At 37.8% G+C, this 14,483-nt stretch overlaps 1 protein-coding gene across 3 annotated transcripts in view; it reads left to right on the top strand.

Annotated features, from left to right (window-relative positions):
- Window positions 1-14,483, top strand: part of HECW2 (HECT, C2 and WW domain containing E3 ubiquitin protein ligase 2) — a 176,785-nt gene that overhangs the window by 106,005 nt on the left and 56,297 nt on the right. For all 3 annotated transcript variants that reach the window (XM_075756220.1, XM_075756219.1, XM_075756221.1), the window contains 5 exons: window positions 2,030-2,124; window positions 5,984-6,059; window positions 8,089-8,258; window positions 10,799-10,941; window positions 14,336-14,436. In XM_075756220.1, coding sequence (XP_075612335.1) covers window positions 2,030-2,124; window positions 5,984-6,059; window positions 8,089-8,258; window positions 10,799-10,941; window positions 14,336-14,436 — 585 coding nt within the window. The remainder of the gene's footprint in view (window positions 1-2,029; window positions 2,125-5,983; window positions 6,060-8,088; window positions 8,259-10,798; window positions 10,942-14,335; window positions 14,437-14,483) is intronic.

The following is a 14,483-nucleotide window of genomic DNA, read 5'->3' as shown; positions in this document are numbered from 1 at the left end:
GGGCAGCCATAATTATAGCTGTTCTGCTGGGCTGGAAGAATGTGGGGGAACAACAGCGGAGGTCAGGCTTTGGTTAAACTTAATACTCTTTTTGTTTGCAGTAAATGCAGTTTAGCAAACAAAACTTTATTCAGTGGGACTAGAAACATGGTCCAACATTCACCTTTCCTGTGTATAAAGTGCTTCAAGCTTCCTTCAGGTACGTGTCATGCAACTTCTTCCAGAGTCTGACAAGAATCATCTTAGTAGTAAATGCCTCGGTAACCCTTTTTCATAGCTGATTATATTGAAATAGTAGCAGAAATATAAGCTGCAGAATTGGGTAAACTACTCCCCCCACCCCACCCCCCCACCCCGTTAAGTAACAGAAGATCCCAACACACAAAGGGGAGATAACCAGGTGCTCTATTCTTAATTTTCTGTTGAAGTACTTCTGAAGACAGATCATTGAATGATGAATCCTGCTTATATAGAATGAGGTTTCAAGAGTACACTGAACAGCGTATTAATAGCTTTCCACCATGGTGAGCCATACTTGCATCTCCACTCCTACCAGAATGCCAGAACACCTGTAGGGCTAATGCAGAATCCCAGCTTTAAGAGCTTGCATTTTACAGTATTTTGTCTCATCCTCAAGTTGTGGCTATTTATTCTCTTATTTTACCAGGATCAAGGGTATTTTTGGATTGGCATACTAAACAATAGTAAAAGGTTTGACAGGTTACACAAAAAGTGATATCTTCTTAGTGCAAGAAGTGATATGTTATTAGTGAGGCTTTGCAGGAGATAAAAGATGCAGTGCTTTTAAACATTTTCTTCAGTGGTTTGAAATTCAGGGTCCCTGCTGATTTCATCTGTGGATGATATGAGCATTAGTGGAATGGATAAATGCAGTTGAAGATCCATATAGGATGATTTAACGAGCTAGGCACAGCCAAATAAAATTAATTTTGATATTGCTGACTTCAGAATGAAAGGCATGTAGGCCATGTGTCCTGCACCTCAACATCAGCTTGCTCTGTAACCTGTGACGAGGCGCTGTAATGCATTTCTTGGATATATAAGTGGAATGCAAGGAGTGCAAGGTGTGTCACCTAGCCCCGCTGCTACTCAAGGGCTTGGGGCGCTTTGCACATGTTCACCTGTGCTGTTCTCTCTTCGCTCACAATTCCTATAGGGATAAGTAGTTCATTTGAGAATTATTGCTTCCATATGAAAAAAACCCAAACTGTTCAAACTGCCTAAAAAGGATGCCACTGTTTAAATCATCATGTCAGCATAATACCTGTTAATGTATTTGTCAAAATATGTTACTTTCCATTTGAGAAGCAAAAAAAGCAGTAGCTTTAACTATTTCATAGATTAACACAATATAATACCTTTGGTACCACCTCTGTGTGTAAAGCTGTAGAGAGAGGTCCCATTTTCTTATGATAATTTAAATATAAAACATATGTGTAATTACTTTTTGATTTGCAACTTAGAAATCTGCTGAAAAATAAATAATTCACAGTAAACCTATTATATTAAAATGAACTTGTCTTCAGAGATCAATACTGATCTCATTTCCTTCCTACCCATACAAAACATACAGAAATGGCTTCGTGTGAATTGTGGCTTGTAAATACTTAGACATTTCTTACCCAATAGTGACCATGGACATCTTGCTGTAAGAGCTGGAAAAAATGAGCTGTTGGGTTTCTACTGACTGAGTAGAAATACAGTTAAAATTAACAATAATAATAATAATAGTAATAATAGGCAGCATTTACCAGCTTTTTAGCTAAAAACTCTATTCAGTCTTTGAGACAGGTTTCCAATTTTCTACAGGTTGAGAGAAAATGTATTTCAGTTAAAGTTATTGTGTATTTTTACAATGAAGATATATCTGGGAACTGCCCAAACTCAGAGTCTGTGAACAGAAGTGAACTATGACTCCCTGTATGCACATGTTCTCTTCTTGTCTCTCTTTTGCCGAGGGTCAGTCATGACGGGTTTAATGCAATTTTATTTTTGTTTTGTTTTCTAGCTGAAATAAAGATCTGCTTTAAATACTACCATGGTGTTAGTGGAGCCCTCCGAGCTACTACTCCATGTATCACTGTGAAAAACCCTGCTGTGATGGTAAGTTTAGCCTATTTGATCATTGTATTTTTATGAGAGGATAGTATTAACTGTCAGACAAACCTATTGATAGAAGTCTTCTATTTTTACCATTAACTTCAACTTTTGCAAAAAAACTATATTGCCTGCCAAAAACTATTAAAATCCGGAAATGCTTGTCTTGGTTTTGTATTTTTCATGGTAAAATGACATTAAAATCACTGAGCTTAGCTGAAATCTTTTACACTAAGAACTTGATTTTGCTTGCTTTCAATTTTGCGGCTTACAGTTTGCTGTAATTTAACACCACAGAAGAAATTTTTCACACTGGTTATCTAACTCAAACTGAATCCTTATTAAAAGTCTCAATTTCTTTTATTATTTGTTAGTATTAAAAATGAAATTATTGCTTAGGTAGAAATTATTAGTATAAAAATGAGACTGGATAAAACTCTGCTCTTGCAAAAATTACCTATTTTTTTCAAGTGTTTGTATACCATTGAAATTTAGATAATTCTCTGACTATTGAGAATTATTGCTGCCATACTATGCTTTCATTATGAGACTTGTTCTTAAAGTTTTAGAGGAGTTTTTTTGGTTGTTTAAATACATATTGGAAGAAGAGCCTTCCAAATTTGTATCCAGGTGCTTTTGATGGAAGTAATTTATCTAATAGGCTAGTAGCTATTCAGTTGACATGAAGTTTCACAGTGCACTTCATTCATTGATATTAGCTGACAAATATTTAAGATCACATCTGTCAGGATGTTGTCTTGACAACTGCAATGTTGAAGATACTGTAGAGCACAAGTTATTCAGACTGAATGGCTTTTATTCTGATCCTGCCCTTTTTCAGCGTTGTATGTTATATACAAGTGCATGTTATGGGTATATGATATTGTATGTGCTATATTAGACTTCATATCTCATTATACCAAATGTTTTTTTCTTAGAATTACAGACCTAGGTGATAGCATCATTTAATTGTCAGATCTTTGTCAGATCTGACTATGAATAATATCGTTTCGCAGCAGGCATATGAACTCTTGATGTTTTACAGAAGAAAATGTATCACAGTTAATGAGCTTGACAGCCTCTGTCTTTCATATCAATTTATAAACTACAGACTGTAAGATAGCCTGACTTTGAACAAAGAAAAAAAAAATGCATCTCAAAGTAACCCTTAAAATGGGCTGTGTGCTGTAGTGTATTGTTACTGAGAAGCAGGCTGGTTATATTGGATGGAGAAACCATTTGAACTTGTGTGTTTTCTTGACCTTGTCATACTAGCCACCAATATTTTTGAGATTCATTGCGCAAAAGGACATCTGAACTTCTGTCTTTGAGTATGCATTTATTTACTTGGGAGCTATCTGAAGACCTGTCTTTTCAGAGTCATTGGTCAATCTTGAGGGGTTAACCAGTTGTTGCTATTTAAATTTTTTGCTTTGAAAGGCAGCGCAGGGTCCTGGGTATTCTACAGAATTTACATTCCTACTAGAAGGTGTAATTGTATATAAACATTTTTGTTTGTGCTAGCAGTACAGACTTCCAGTAATAGTGAGCTGTTAGTTTCTCTGATGAGAATGTCATATGACAGCTCAGATGAGACTTCCTAAAAATATCATATTGGGTTAGTTATATGTAAGTGTATCTATTGTTATATGTTGTTAATACCTCACACTGTTTTCATGGTTTCGGTGTTGAGGTGAAGCACTGTGTAGTAGAGAATACTTTGTTCACTTGGCACTGGTTGTGTCTGTTGCTACAGAAATGCTGTTCATGGAAGGGGTAAGAGAGTCATGACATGCGCACTCTTTTTTTTAAGCTGCAATAAGTTACCTGCTTACTGACAGTTTTTGCATTACATGGTTTGATGGGAGATGTGTTTCTGGTTTTCCTCATATTGATGGCAGATCACACCAGGCATTTCAGTCCATCTTATTTTTGGATAAGCAACTAACGTTCTGTTGTGTTCATTTGAACCAGTGGAAATGCAAGGGCTGATCTAGCATCGAGAAATATTGCAGTACACCAGATAAGAGCACCTTCGTAGTACAAAAATCTAAGCACGGATGCTAGGATGAAATTTTGTACTTGGCACAACAAAGTTGAAATTGCCGTTCAGGTCATAAAGGAACAGGGAAAGGGTGTATATATAAACCATGGAGGTGCTAGGGAACACTGTTACAATTCACTTTATTATAGCTGAATTGCGGGCAAATCCCTTTTTCTATAAAATGAAGTAATGATTAGCAATGTAAACAATATTCAGAGTCAGTGATGTAGCAGAAAAATAGGTATAGAATGAGGAAGGGCTTTTTGTTGATGAATAATTTTTTTAACAAGAAAACAACGTATGTTAAAATAAGCCCCAAAGAGTGCACTGAAACACATAGCGTTCCTCTGGCCCCGCCTGGGCAGCGTCACCATCCCATGGAGATGCACCTCTTGCTGCTTCCAGGGAATGTGTCTGTAGATGAGGGAACTCTGATCTGGCTGGAATTATTCCAATGCTTTTAATGCCCTCGTAATTTTACTACCAGCTGTCACCGCTTATCCATCTATATAAAGTCACTGGCATAATGATGTCATGCCTGGTGGGAAAGTGATAGAGTTTTGAGCACTCTGGTGAGAAATGTCTTGCCCTGGGAACAGAGGTGCATCGTGAAGCCAGCACTGAGGGAAGGGAATGGGCTTGTTGGTGAATGGTGGCACTGGCTGGAATGGTGTGTTCCCTCACCAGATCGCTGAGGCCCATGTCAGGCAGCAGCATCATTGCTGTTTATCACTTTGAGTGCTTGTTATGTATAAAGTATTAGAGTTTTGTAATGGGATAAATTCTGTGTGTTTGCTAGTTCCTGTGAAATTCCAGTGTGCTTACTGATTGTTGTGGGAAGTATTTGAAAGCTAATGATATTAAATAGCTTATAGCAACATAAAAAGGAATGATTACATACTTCACACATAGGTGTGTGTTTTTATTCAGCTTATTTTTTTTAATTGTTCAATACATCAGATGACTTTCTGTTCTATCACTAGTCTTAATCCCCAGTGCCGTGTTTGGCTGAAGCTTTTTCATCAGGCTATGTCACCTCTTTTGCCTGGGAGTGCGTGCAGTGCCTACCTGGAGAAACATTTGACTTGAAAGATAGCTCCATTGATGTCTTCATGATAGATTATTCAGCTGGATGCACATCTCTGTCTTGAAAGACAAATTCTTCTGCTAGCGGAAAGAGCTAGACATTAATAAGACATTAATACATGAGAAACTTTTTATTTTGTAGTAGTGCTTTACTTAATGAGGGGTTTCAGTAGAAACCAAACCTGAAAATCTGCGAAGCATAAGCTTTTAGACCACGTTGATATTTAGATATCTGATGCACTTTTCTGTTTAAAACGAGCTTTTGTTCATAGATCTGAAGGCTTTTGTTAGTCTCTCTTTGATCTCTTTGCTTTTTTTGTTGCACAGTAAATTATCTATTTGTGGAAAGTGACAAAAGTTACACATGCTGTCACTGGCCACATGGGTGCTTTGGTATGTATTACCAGTCCATACTGTTGATTTTATTTTACAAAAGGGAAGCACATAAGAAAATACAGTCTCCTTTTCTCCCGTTAATAGTGTCTGCACCTGTACTAGCCTATACACATTCTGTTCGGAAGATTCCAAGGACTTCTGAATTAGCACTGCGTGGCATAAATAATAGATATTTTCATAGAAACAAATGCTGTAGCTTTGCTTGTCCATGGTAATAGGCAGTAGTTGGTCAGATTCTTCCCCTGCATGCCACCTTACAATTGCATTATCATCCTCAAGAATGTACAAAGCAGATGAAAACTTCTGTGGTATATTTCATTTTTTTTCCCTCCTCTTCAGATGGGAGTAGAAGGCACGGATGAAGGTGCTTCTGGAGCCCAGCACTCTAGGAAGTTAGTCAGCTTTACCCTATCAGGTAAAAACCAACACTACTCTGTATTTTACAAATTATTGTTACCAAAAAAAATTTGCTATTTTAAATAACTTCAAAGATAGAACACTTTTCTTCATTTAGCCTCTGTAGGAGCACACTCTAGTGGCTTGAAAGATGTCATTTCTTTAGAACTTCTGTTTGTTGAAAACAAGCCAGAATCATGAATCTCCAGGAGTGAAAGAAGTGGATTTGATGGATCCCAGCATGAAAAATTTGGAAAAATTTCCACTTTGCACAAGGGACATTTCCTCAGATTGAAGAGTGGAAAACATAGCCTCTAAATAAAATGCAAACTCATTCCATCACTTTGAATTAGTAAAAAAGCAATGGTTGCAAATGGTGGTTTAGAAAGGAAAAAATATTTACTTGTAACAGAGCTAAGCTGTCACTACAGCAAAATAGCTGTAGGGGTACAGTCTACCAGCTTCACTTGTTTTGATTAGCACTTTATTCCATAGGAACTCTTGTGTGAGACTAAAGCATATTAAGCTTGAGCAAAGACAGAAACAATTTGCTTCTGAACCTTCTGAGCTGACAATGAAAAACATTTCGAGATTGTAGGGGTAGAGCAGGGAAAAACCCTGCTTTTTGAAATTGCCTTGCAGCAGTTATCTGGGATAGAGCTGATAGGTTGTATAGAATCACAGAATCTGTAAGGTTGGAAAAGACCTCCAAGATCATCAAGTCCAACCGTCAACCCAGCACCACCATGTCTACTAAACCATGTCCCGAAGTGCCACATCTACATGTTTTTTGAACACCTCCAGGGATGGTGACTCCATTACCTCTCTGGGCCGCCTGTTCCAATGCCTGACCACTCTTTCAGTGAAGAAATTTTTCCTAATATCAAATCTAAACATCCCCTGACGCAACTTTAGACCATTTCCTCTTGTCCTTTCGCTAGTTACCTGGGACAAGACCAACACCCACCTCACTACAACCTCCTTTGAGGTAGTCGTTGAGAGCAGTAAGGTGTCCCCTTAGCCACCTCTTCTCCAGGCTAAACAACCCCAGTTCCCTCAGCCGCTCCTCATAAGACTTGTGCTCCAGTCCCTTTACCAGCTTCATTGCCCTTCTCTGGAGTATACGTACTGCCGAAGCGAGCACATGGAGTACTATAAAAATAATTGTTTTGTGAATTCTGAAAAACCTATTGTGTTTAATGGAAGGTTGTGACTCTGAATTAATTTTGAAAGGTGTATTGACTGACAGGTCTGTAAGGTATTTCCCATAATGTTTTTTGGTTGCTCATTTGCACATGCAAAGTTGTTGCTTTATAAAAAAATACCTCTTTTTTTTTTGTTCTTGTTGAAGCTTGCACTATTGTTAAAGTCTCTAGGCATGAGAATATGCACCTGAGGAAATTATTATTTATTGTTGCAAGTCGCAAGGGCTGCAGTACTGAGGTTTCCCTAGGAAGAAGGAAGCTTATTCAGAAAACTTTGCCTCCTTTTAGGTGAGATAGGTTATCTTCTAAGTTGGGGGAAAGTGTGCCTCATAGTCCAGAGCAACCTTGATAATGAGTATTTGAAGTTACGTTTATCAAAGTCTCAACTTTGGGAAAGTGTGAGTTTACTACATTACCTTCTGTACAGTTTTTTTTATCTTAGCCACTTCCCCTTCCCCAGAAACAGAGCAAGTACTGTGTGATGGTTTTTTGTGGTTTTTTGGTTTTTCTTTTTAAAAGTGGAAATACCTTACATATTGAGAAAAACATTTGTGGGTGAGTTACAAGTTCATACTTTTTGTTCTACAAATGACTGGAGGCTGAAATGTAAATGAGGATGTTGCTACCTTTCCTCCCTGTATTCTCTTGGGAAAATACTTGACTTCCTGCTTTAACTGTCTTCTGTACACTCGATCCAGTTAACGTATGAGTAATTTTAAGTTGCTTTATTTAGTAGTTTATGGTGAATTGATTTCCTGGGTAATATTTTAGGAATGCGTTACTTTGTGAACTAGCTTTAATTTACTCAATTCCTTTTTCCTTCCTTCTTGTTTTGCTATATAGATATTAGAGCAGTTGGACTTAAAAAAGGCATGTTCTTCAACCCTGATCCTTATTTAAAGATGTCCATTCAGCCAGGCAAGAAAAGTACATTTCCTACATTTGCTCATCATGGCCAGGAAAGAAGGTCGACTATCATCAGTAACACAACTAATCCTGTTTGGCACAGAGAGGTAATGTGTCCCTTTTGAGAGCTGTCTGCCAGCTGATGCAGTGTACCAGGCTTGTATTTTCTCTTATTGCCTTAGTACTTAGTCTCTGAAGGCTGAGAGCTTATTTTGTAGCTAGTTATTTAAACTGACACAGAAATTGTAGTAATTTTAGGAACCCTGTTGTTGGATAGAAACAGCTATCATCTGCATATTTAAGCTGCACTGCTGTGAGGTTTTCATTCCCTTCTCTGCTAACGAGAGGCAACAGCCCTGCAGATTTCTTGAAATTGCAAAAATAAATTAATGAAAATGGATTATATGTTGTGAGAAGACTCTTTAAGAAAAGGTGCAATAAGTGAGCATTTATGCTCAGTGATTGCAGCAACTGTTCATTTGGAAGTGATATTCTCATTGTGCATAGCAGGTGGCAAGCTTTCAGTTTTGTCAGGCAGAGGGGATGCTCCTTGGTGTAGCCTCTGTACACACTGCTGTAGGAAGGAAAGCCCAGGGAGACGTTACAGCACCACTCAGCAAGGGGGGCAGAGGGGAAAAAGTGGTTTGACAGACACCAGTTTTCCAGATATGTTTATACTGGGTAGGCTGTGCAGGTCTCAGAGAAGGAACTCAGTCCCACTGCTGTCTTTTGAGCACAGAAGAGCCAGAGTGTGCCTTTGAAGATAAATATTTATGTGGGGAACAAGGTATGAATACTGACACAAGTCCACAACCCTTTCAGGATCGGTGAGCAACGTTCTTGATCTGTGCCTGTTTTCTAATGAGCAGATGCCTGTACTATGTTTGATGAATGTTAATGTGTTCTTTAGGAAGATTGGAAAGTTGAGTGGGATTTGGAAAATGTTCCCACAAATCATAATCAAACCAAACAAGCAATAAATCAGAACAGAGCAGGGCCAGCATTAGCACTGCTCTGGGGTGCGTGGTTGTGGGAAAGACTGTAGATGTGTAGAAGTCTTAAAATATTTAAAAAAAAAAATCAGAGTTCTAATGTCTAAATTGGTTATTTATCTTTCTGTCTGTCCCTCCATCTATCCAGTAGATACAAAGAAAATCTACTCTTGTTTTTCCTCTTTTTTCTCCTCCAGTTCTCCTTGGTTTTGAAGCTTATTAGAAAAGTGCTAATGTTCACTGGTGCACGCATTATATCAGCTTGCTTTAACTGCTGTATCTTCCCTGTAGCAATGCTCTGATGACAGCAGCTTATGATCCCATTACATATGCTGTCCTAGTGGTGCAGAATTGATCCTGTTTTACATCTACTCTTTTCTTTGAAATAATTTGCAATTTTATAGCAAACTGAGAGTGACAAATTTTTAAATTCTATTTATCACAGGAACTCAGCTCTGACAGTTGCCCTGCATGAGAGCGTGGTTTTATTCCTGACCCAATTTAAGTGCTGTTTTGGAATATATTTAGCTGATGTCTACAGCTGAACTGGAGAGTTGTTCTTTTTTTGTTCCTTGTTCAATACATCTTTAGTTCTCTAGCCAGATGTGTATTGGGCATTGTACTCAGGTTGCAATTTGCTCAGAGGTCCTAAAGGTGGCAGATAGTAAAAGTATAACCAGATGACCTCGGCTTTTCTGAGTAGGTTATGTCGTACTTTTTGTTTATTTGAAATCTCTTAAAATCTAGAGGAAAAATAAAAATCTTTGGTTCCTAAGAGAATTTGTTATCGCACTGTGTGTATGTGTGTCTGCCAACATGCCTGCCCATGTTATTTGCTCTGTACCACTTCTGAATCTTTTGGCCATCTTCAGGTGGACTTGACAGACAGAGCAGCACAGATCTCAAAGATTAAGTGTTCATGAGCTGCATGAAAATTGATGCTGGGCTGAAGAGACTAACTGCAATAGTGTTCCCTTGTAGGGAAAGGTGGAAGAATGATCTTACTAGACATAAATCTTTTATAAATGAGCATCATGTTGTGTAAAGGGCCCAAGTGCAGAAAAAGGTTCTGTTGGAGCTTTCTGAGAACTTTGGGGCAAAAATCTATAGAAAATTCTCCTCCTTTAGTTACAGTGCTCCTGAAAATACTGTATATACGTTGCTCTTTCGACTTCCTGTCATGCACACAAAAAATTAGTGCCGAGTGTGGTGTTGGAAGGGGAGTTCACTAAGCACAGCCTAGAGTGAGACACTTTCCTCCTTCCTCTTGCATTCACCTGGCTACTCCTCGGTAACCTGATAGAGTACAGCAAGGATTCCTTCTCTTTTTGCTTTCTACTATGCATATTGAAGCAAGCACTAGGATACATTGCTTTCTCCTTTCTGATGTATACCATGAAAGTGCTTTTATCCAGTGCAGTTTCTTACTGAGCAATTATTTTCAAGGAACAGTAAAAGGGTATGGGTTTCCTGAGAGGCTAGTTACATATGCAAAAATTCCATGCTTAATAAAAGATGTTGACGTTATTTTGCAATATGGAAATTGCTGTCTTCAGTCATTGCTTTTGGAGTTCACTGCATGTTAGAAGTAATTATGTACATACTATCTGAATGAAGGTGTATTGATGTGGTGTCAAATATGTTCTTTCTTCCAGAAATATTCTTTTGTTGCACTTCTAACAGATGTCCTGGAAATTGAGGTTAAAGACAAATTTGCCAAGAGTCGTCCAATCATCAAGCGCTTTCTTGGGAAGTTAACCATACCAGTTCAGCGACTATTGGAGAGACATGCAATTGGGTAAATTAATACATTCTTAATGCTGACTTCTGTTGATCAGGGAGACTCAGCATCTAGAATGCTGGTGCAGAGCAGCCTTTCTGGCTTACTGGCACAGACCAGCGAATTTCTACTGCATCTGTAATAAGAAACTTAGTAGGAATTTTAATAGTGTTTTTGTCTGACTGGAAGATGTCAGTGTTTCTAACCCTGTTCTGAATGCATGTGCCCATGTTTGTGTATATGTGTGTATGGTTTTCAGTGTAATTTCTTTACACAAAAAATATTACCCTTGCAACAAATGTTACCCTCTGCTCATGACTGTGTGCAAATTTTTTAGAAGCAGCAGATTTTGTCTCACTTCTTTTTAGACGTCAAGTATTTTTAATTATCAGTTTAACAATCCGAAATTTAATATCTGTTCAGCTAATTGGCCAGAACTGCAAGGCTGCGACTCCTTATTTTTCAGAGTGCTGGTGATACTAAGCAGTTAAAATTGCCTTTTGCTATGAATAGCGCACCAATGCGACTCAAAATTCACCCGTTGTGCTATTTTAAAAAAAAATCCGTTCACTTTTTGATAGCTAACTGCTACGGTATAAAGATGCAAGTCTCTTAGAAACTTTCAAGATCTTTTAGACTTCATGATGGTTGCTGGAGGGGACTATGGTATAGTCAAGTGGATGATCCAGTAAGGCCTTCGTACAGCCATGTGTGCTGAGAAGAGCCTGAGACTTGGTAATTAGGCTCTGTGATGCATTGCAGATGTGAAGCCAATGGCTGGAGGTCTGCAAGACATGAAGCAGTGTGTGCCAAAGTACAATTTTACATTTAAGACAAAGCAGTAATTGTAGAGTATATTCTTTTGTTAACATCTTTATAAGCTTATATTCTGTATTTGGCAAATTAGAAAAAATAATTCCTTGACAGACAGTAGGAGGAACTGAATTATTCAAGCGTGTTTTGTATAGGACCTAACTCAAAATCTGCTAAAGTTAATGTGTCTCTGTTAGGGTTAAAAGGCCACTGGATGAGGCCCATGAGGAATGATGGCAAAATAAACGCGTATATTCTTCCCTGAAAGTTAAAGGGCATGGTAGTATCATCACGCTTTTGCACAAAAAGCAGGATATAAACAACTGGCCTCCTTTTTCACAGATATTCCCATCAAAGTAACAAGTTCCATAAATGGAGAAAGTCAAATTCAAATTGAATACAGTTTTCAGCTTTAAGTTTCCAAAGTGGTGGTTACACTGGTAAGTAAAGTAAGAATAAAATTGTAAGAGTAGCTTAAAATTTTGATGATGTCTTCTTATACAGAATTTATTTAACAAAAAGAGAAAAAAAGCCTGCCCATTTGTTTTTAAGTGGTGTCCAAGAGCAGTTCAGGTGTATATACAATCTAACTTTTCTAAGAAATGCTTCATCTTTGAGTTTCAACAAATTGATGAATTTGTGATAAGTTGAGCAAGCAGCTTTTTCTAATAAATTTGCACACTGCTAGACACTCAAAAATAGCACCATGATACAGACCGGTTTCAAAACCTAGTCAGGGTGTTCATTTCCATACTAAACCCCAAAATGTTTTTCTGCTAGTACTGTGAGGTCTGTAAATTACCCATTTGCTGTGTTCATCAGTTCTTGTTTATGTTTTTTCAAACTAATATTCTGGAAGACATTTCCTGTTGTTGGTTTTGGGTTTTTTTCCCTCTCCATACTTCAGTTCTATATATAGTTGATATACCAAATCTTTTTAGGAATGGAAGGGCTGTATAATAAATATGTAGCAAGAATACAGGTAAGCATTCAGCCATATTGCTGTTAGAATTGACATTAAAGCAGTCTTACAGATATTTCTGCCTCTTCATCCGTAATTTATTTGTCCATTTACAGCTTTTGTGTGCCAATCAGTTGTCAGAGTTCCTTTTTCCTAGACATTGTAAAGACAGACAACTTTTCACCAGAAGATTTGCCAAGGAAAGGAGTGGTTAATATAGACATGAAGTAGAAATGTACCAATCGTACAATCAACAGCTAATTCTCTTTTATTTTGTTTTTGGTCAAGCAAGTAAAGCATTTTCACTTTCTTCTTTTTCGTTTTGGTGGAGTCAAGGATAATTGAAAACCTCTACTGGATTAACATGTTAAACTTAAAAAATTACATGACAAAGTCCAAGGACTTACAGTACACTGTACGCTTAATTTGTCCTTCCCTGTATTAATGATCAGTATTAATGAATGAAGAGGTGAAGTCCAGAACCAGCCATTTTTAGACAGACTGCACTGAAATTCTGCCCGGCTTTTAGCTGTTGGCATAGCTTACAGGTTTGTGTAACAAAATGGCCAAGTGGCTTTAAATTTCATGGAAAATATGATAAATGAGCATGAGGACACCCCGAGTCTAGCTGAGAATTGTAATTGGAGTACAGAGTGATTAATCTGTTACAGGTCCTGGAGACACAACTATAATAATTCAATGATGTACTGCAGCCAATAGAGCAACGTGGGACTCTGCTTTACCTTACATTGTCCTCTCTGGACTTTTTTTGCTAAACGTTAATGTTGGATGCAAACTGCTGCAGCTTATTTCAGTAATGACCTTGCATTCATTTCAGTCTGTCATATTGCCCTAGGAGTGCTTCCAGTAAGGAAGAGGTGTTTATACCAGTGTAAATTTATTTGCATAAATAGCAATAGTTTCCTATGGGAGATCTTCAGCAGCCGCCTCCTTTCCCTTCAGCTGTCCCAGCTGTGCTGGGGGAGGCTGGGGCTGTGCAATCTGGCTGTGCCTAATAAGAATGTATAGCCTAGGATCTGATCCTAAGTCTCAAGCTGATACAAGTGCTTAATCAAATCTAAGTCCCACTAAATTCAGTAACCCTTAAGAATGTATTTGAAGTTAAATCCGAGCATTAATAGCTTTTCTAAATAGGAATGCAGAAGTGCTTTATTAAATGAGAACTAAAATGTGAAGAAACTGTCTGGGAATTTTGTGTATAGTAAAAACCACAAGGGGGCAGAAGGTTTTAAAAAATGAAAGGTTTTGTTAATTACAAAACATATCTTCAGTTGGGGGAAGGAGACGGTTAGGGGAAGGGTGATTCTTTGCAGTTTGATTTCTTTAGGACTGAAGAGATTTAGGGATGTATAAAAATTGTTGGGGCACAGACTTTATTTGGAAATGATCAAAAGTAGTTTGTTAGGCTGTCTTATCTGTTAACTAAAGGTATTTCACACCATTGTTGGTATTTGTGCTTTTCCATACAAGATAGAGTATGTGGCTGATTTTAAGATTCTAATAGAAATTATCTTCTATCACGCTGACTCTTACCTGGCAAGAGTCTCTGATACAGAATACTGGTAAAATAAAACCAGCTAAAATTTAAAAAAACCTCCAATATCTTTGTTTTTGCAGAGACCAGGTTCTCAGTTATAATCTTGGCAGAAGGCTCCCAGCTGATCATGTAAGTGGATATCTCCAATTCAAAGTGGAAATCACATCTTCTGTTCATGAAGGTGAGAATTTTTCAATGATCTGGATCTCCAGATAGATATATGGCAAG

The sequence above is a fragment of the Balearica regulorum genome, chromosome 6 (genome assembly GCF_011004875.1).
Source record: "Balearica regulorum gibbericeps isolate bBalReg1 chromosome 6, bBalReg1.pri, whole genome shotgun sequence".
Taxonomy (NCBI): domain Eukaryota; kingdom Metazoa; phylum Chordata; class Aves; order Gruiformes; family Gruidae; genus Balearica; species Balearica regulorum.
Note: the sequence above shows the minus strand (reverse complement) of the source record. Positions and strands in the feature narration are given on the sequence as shown.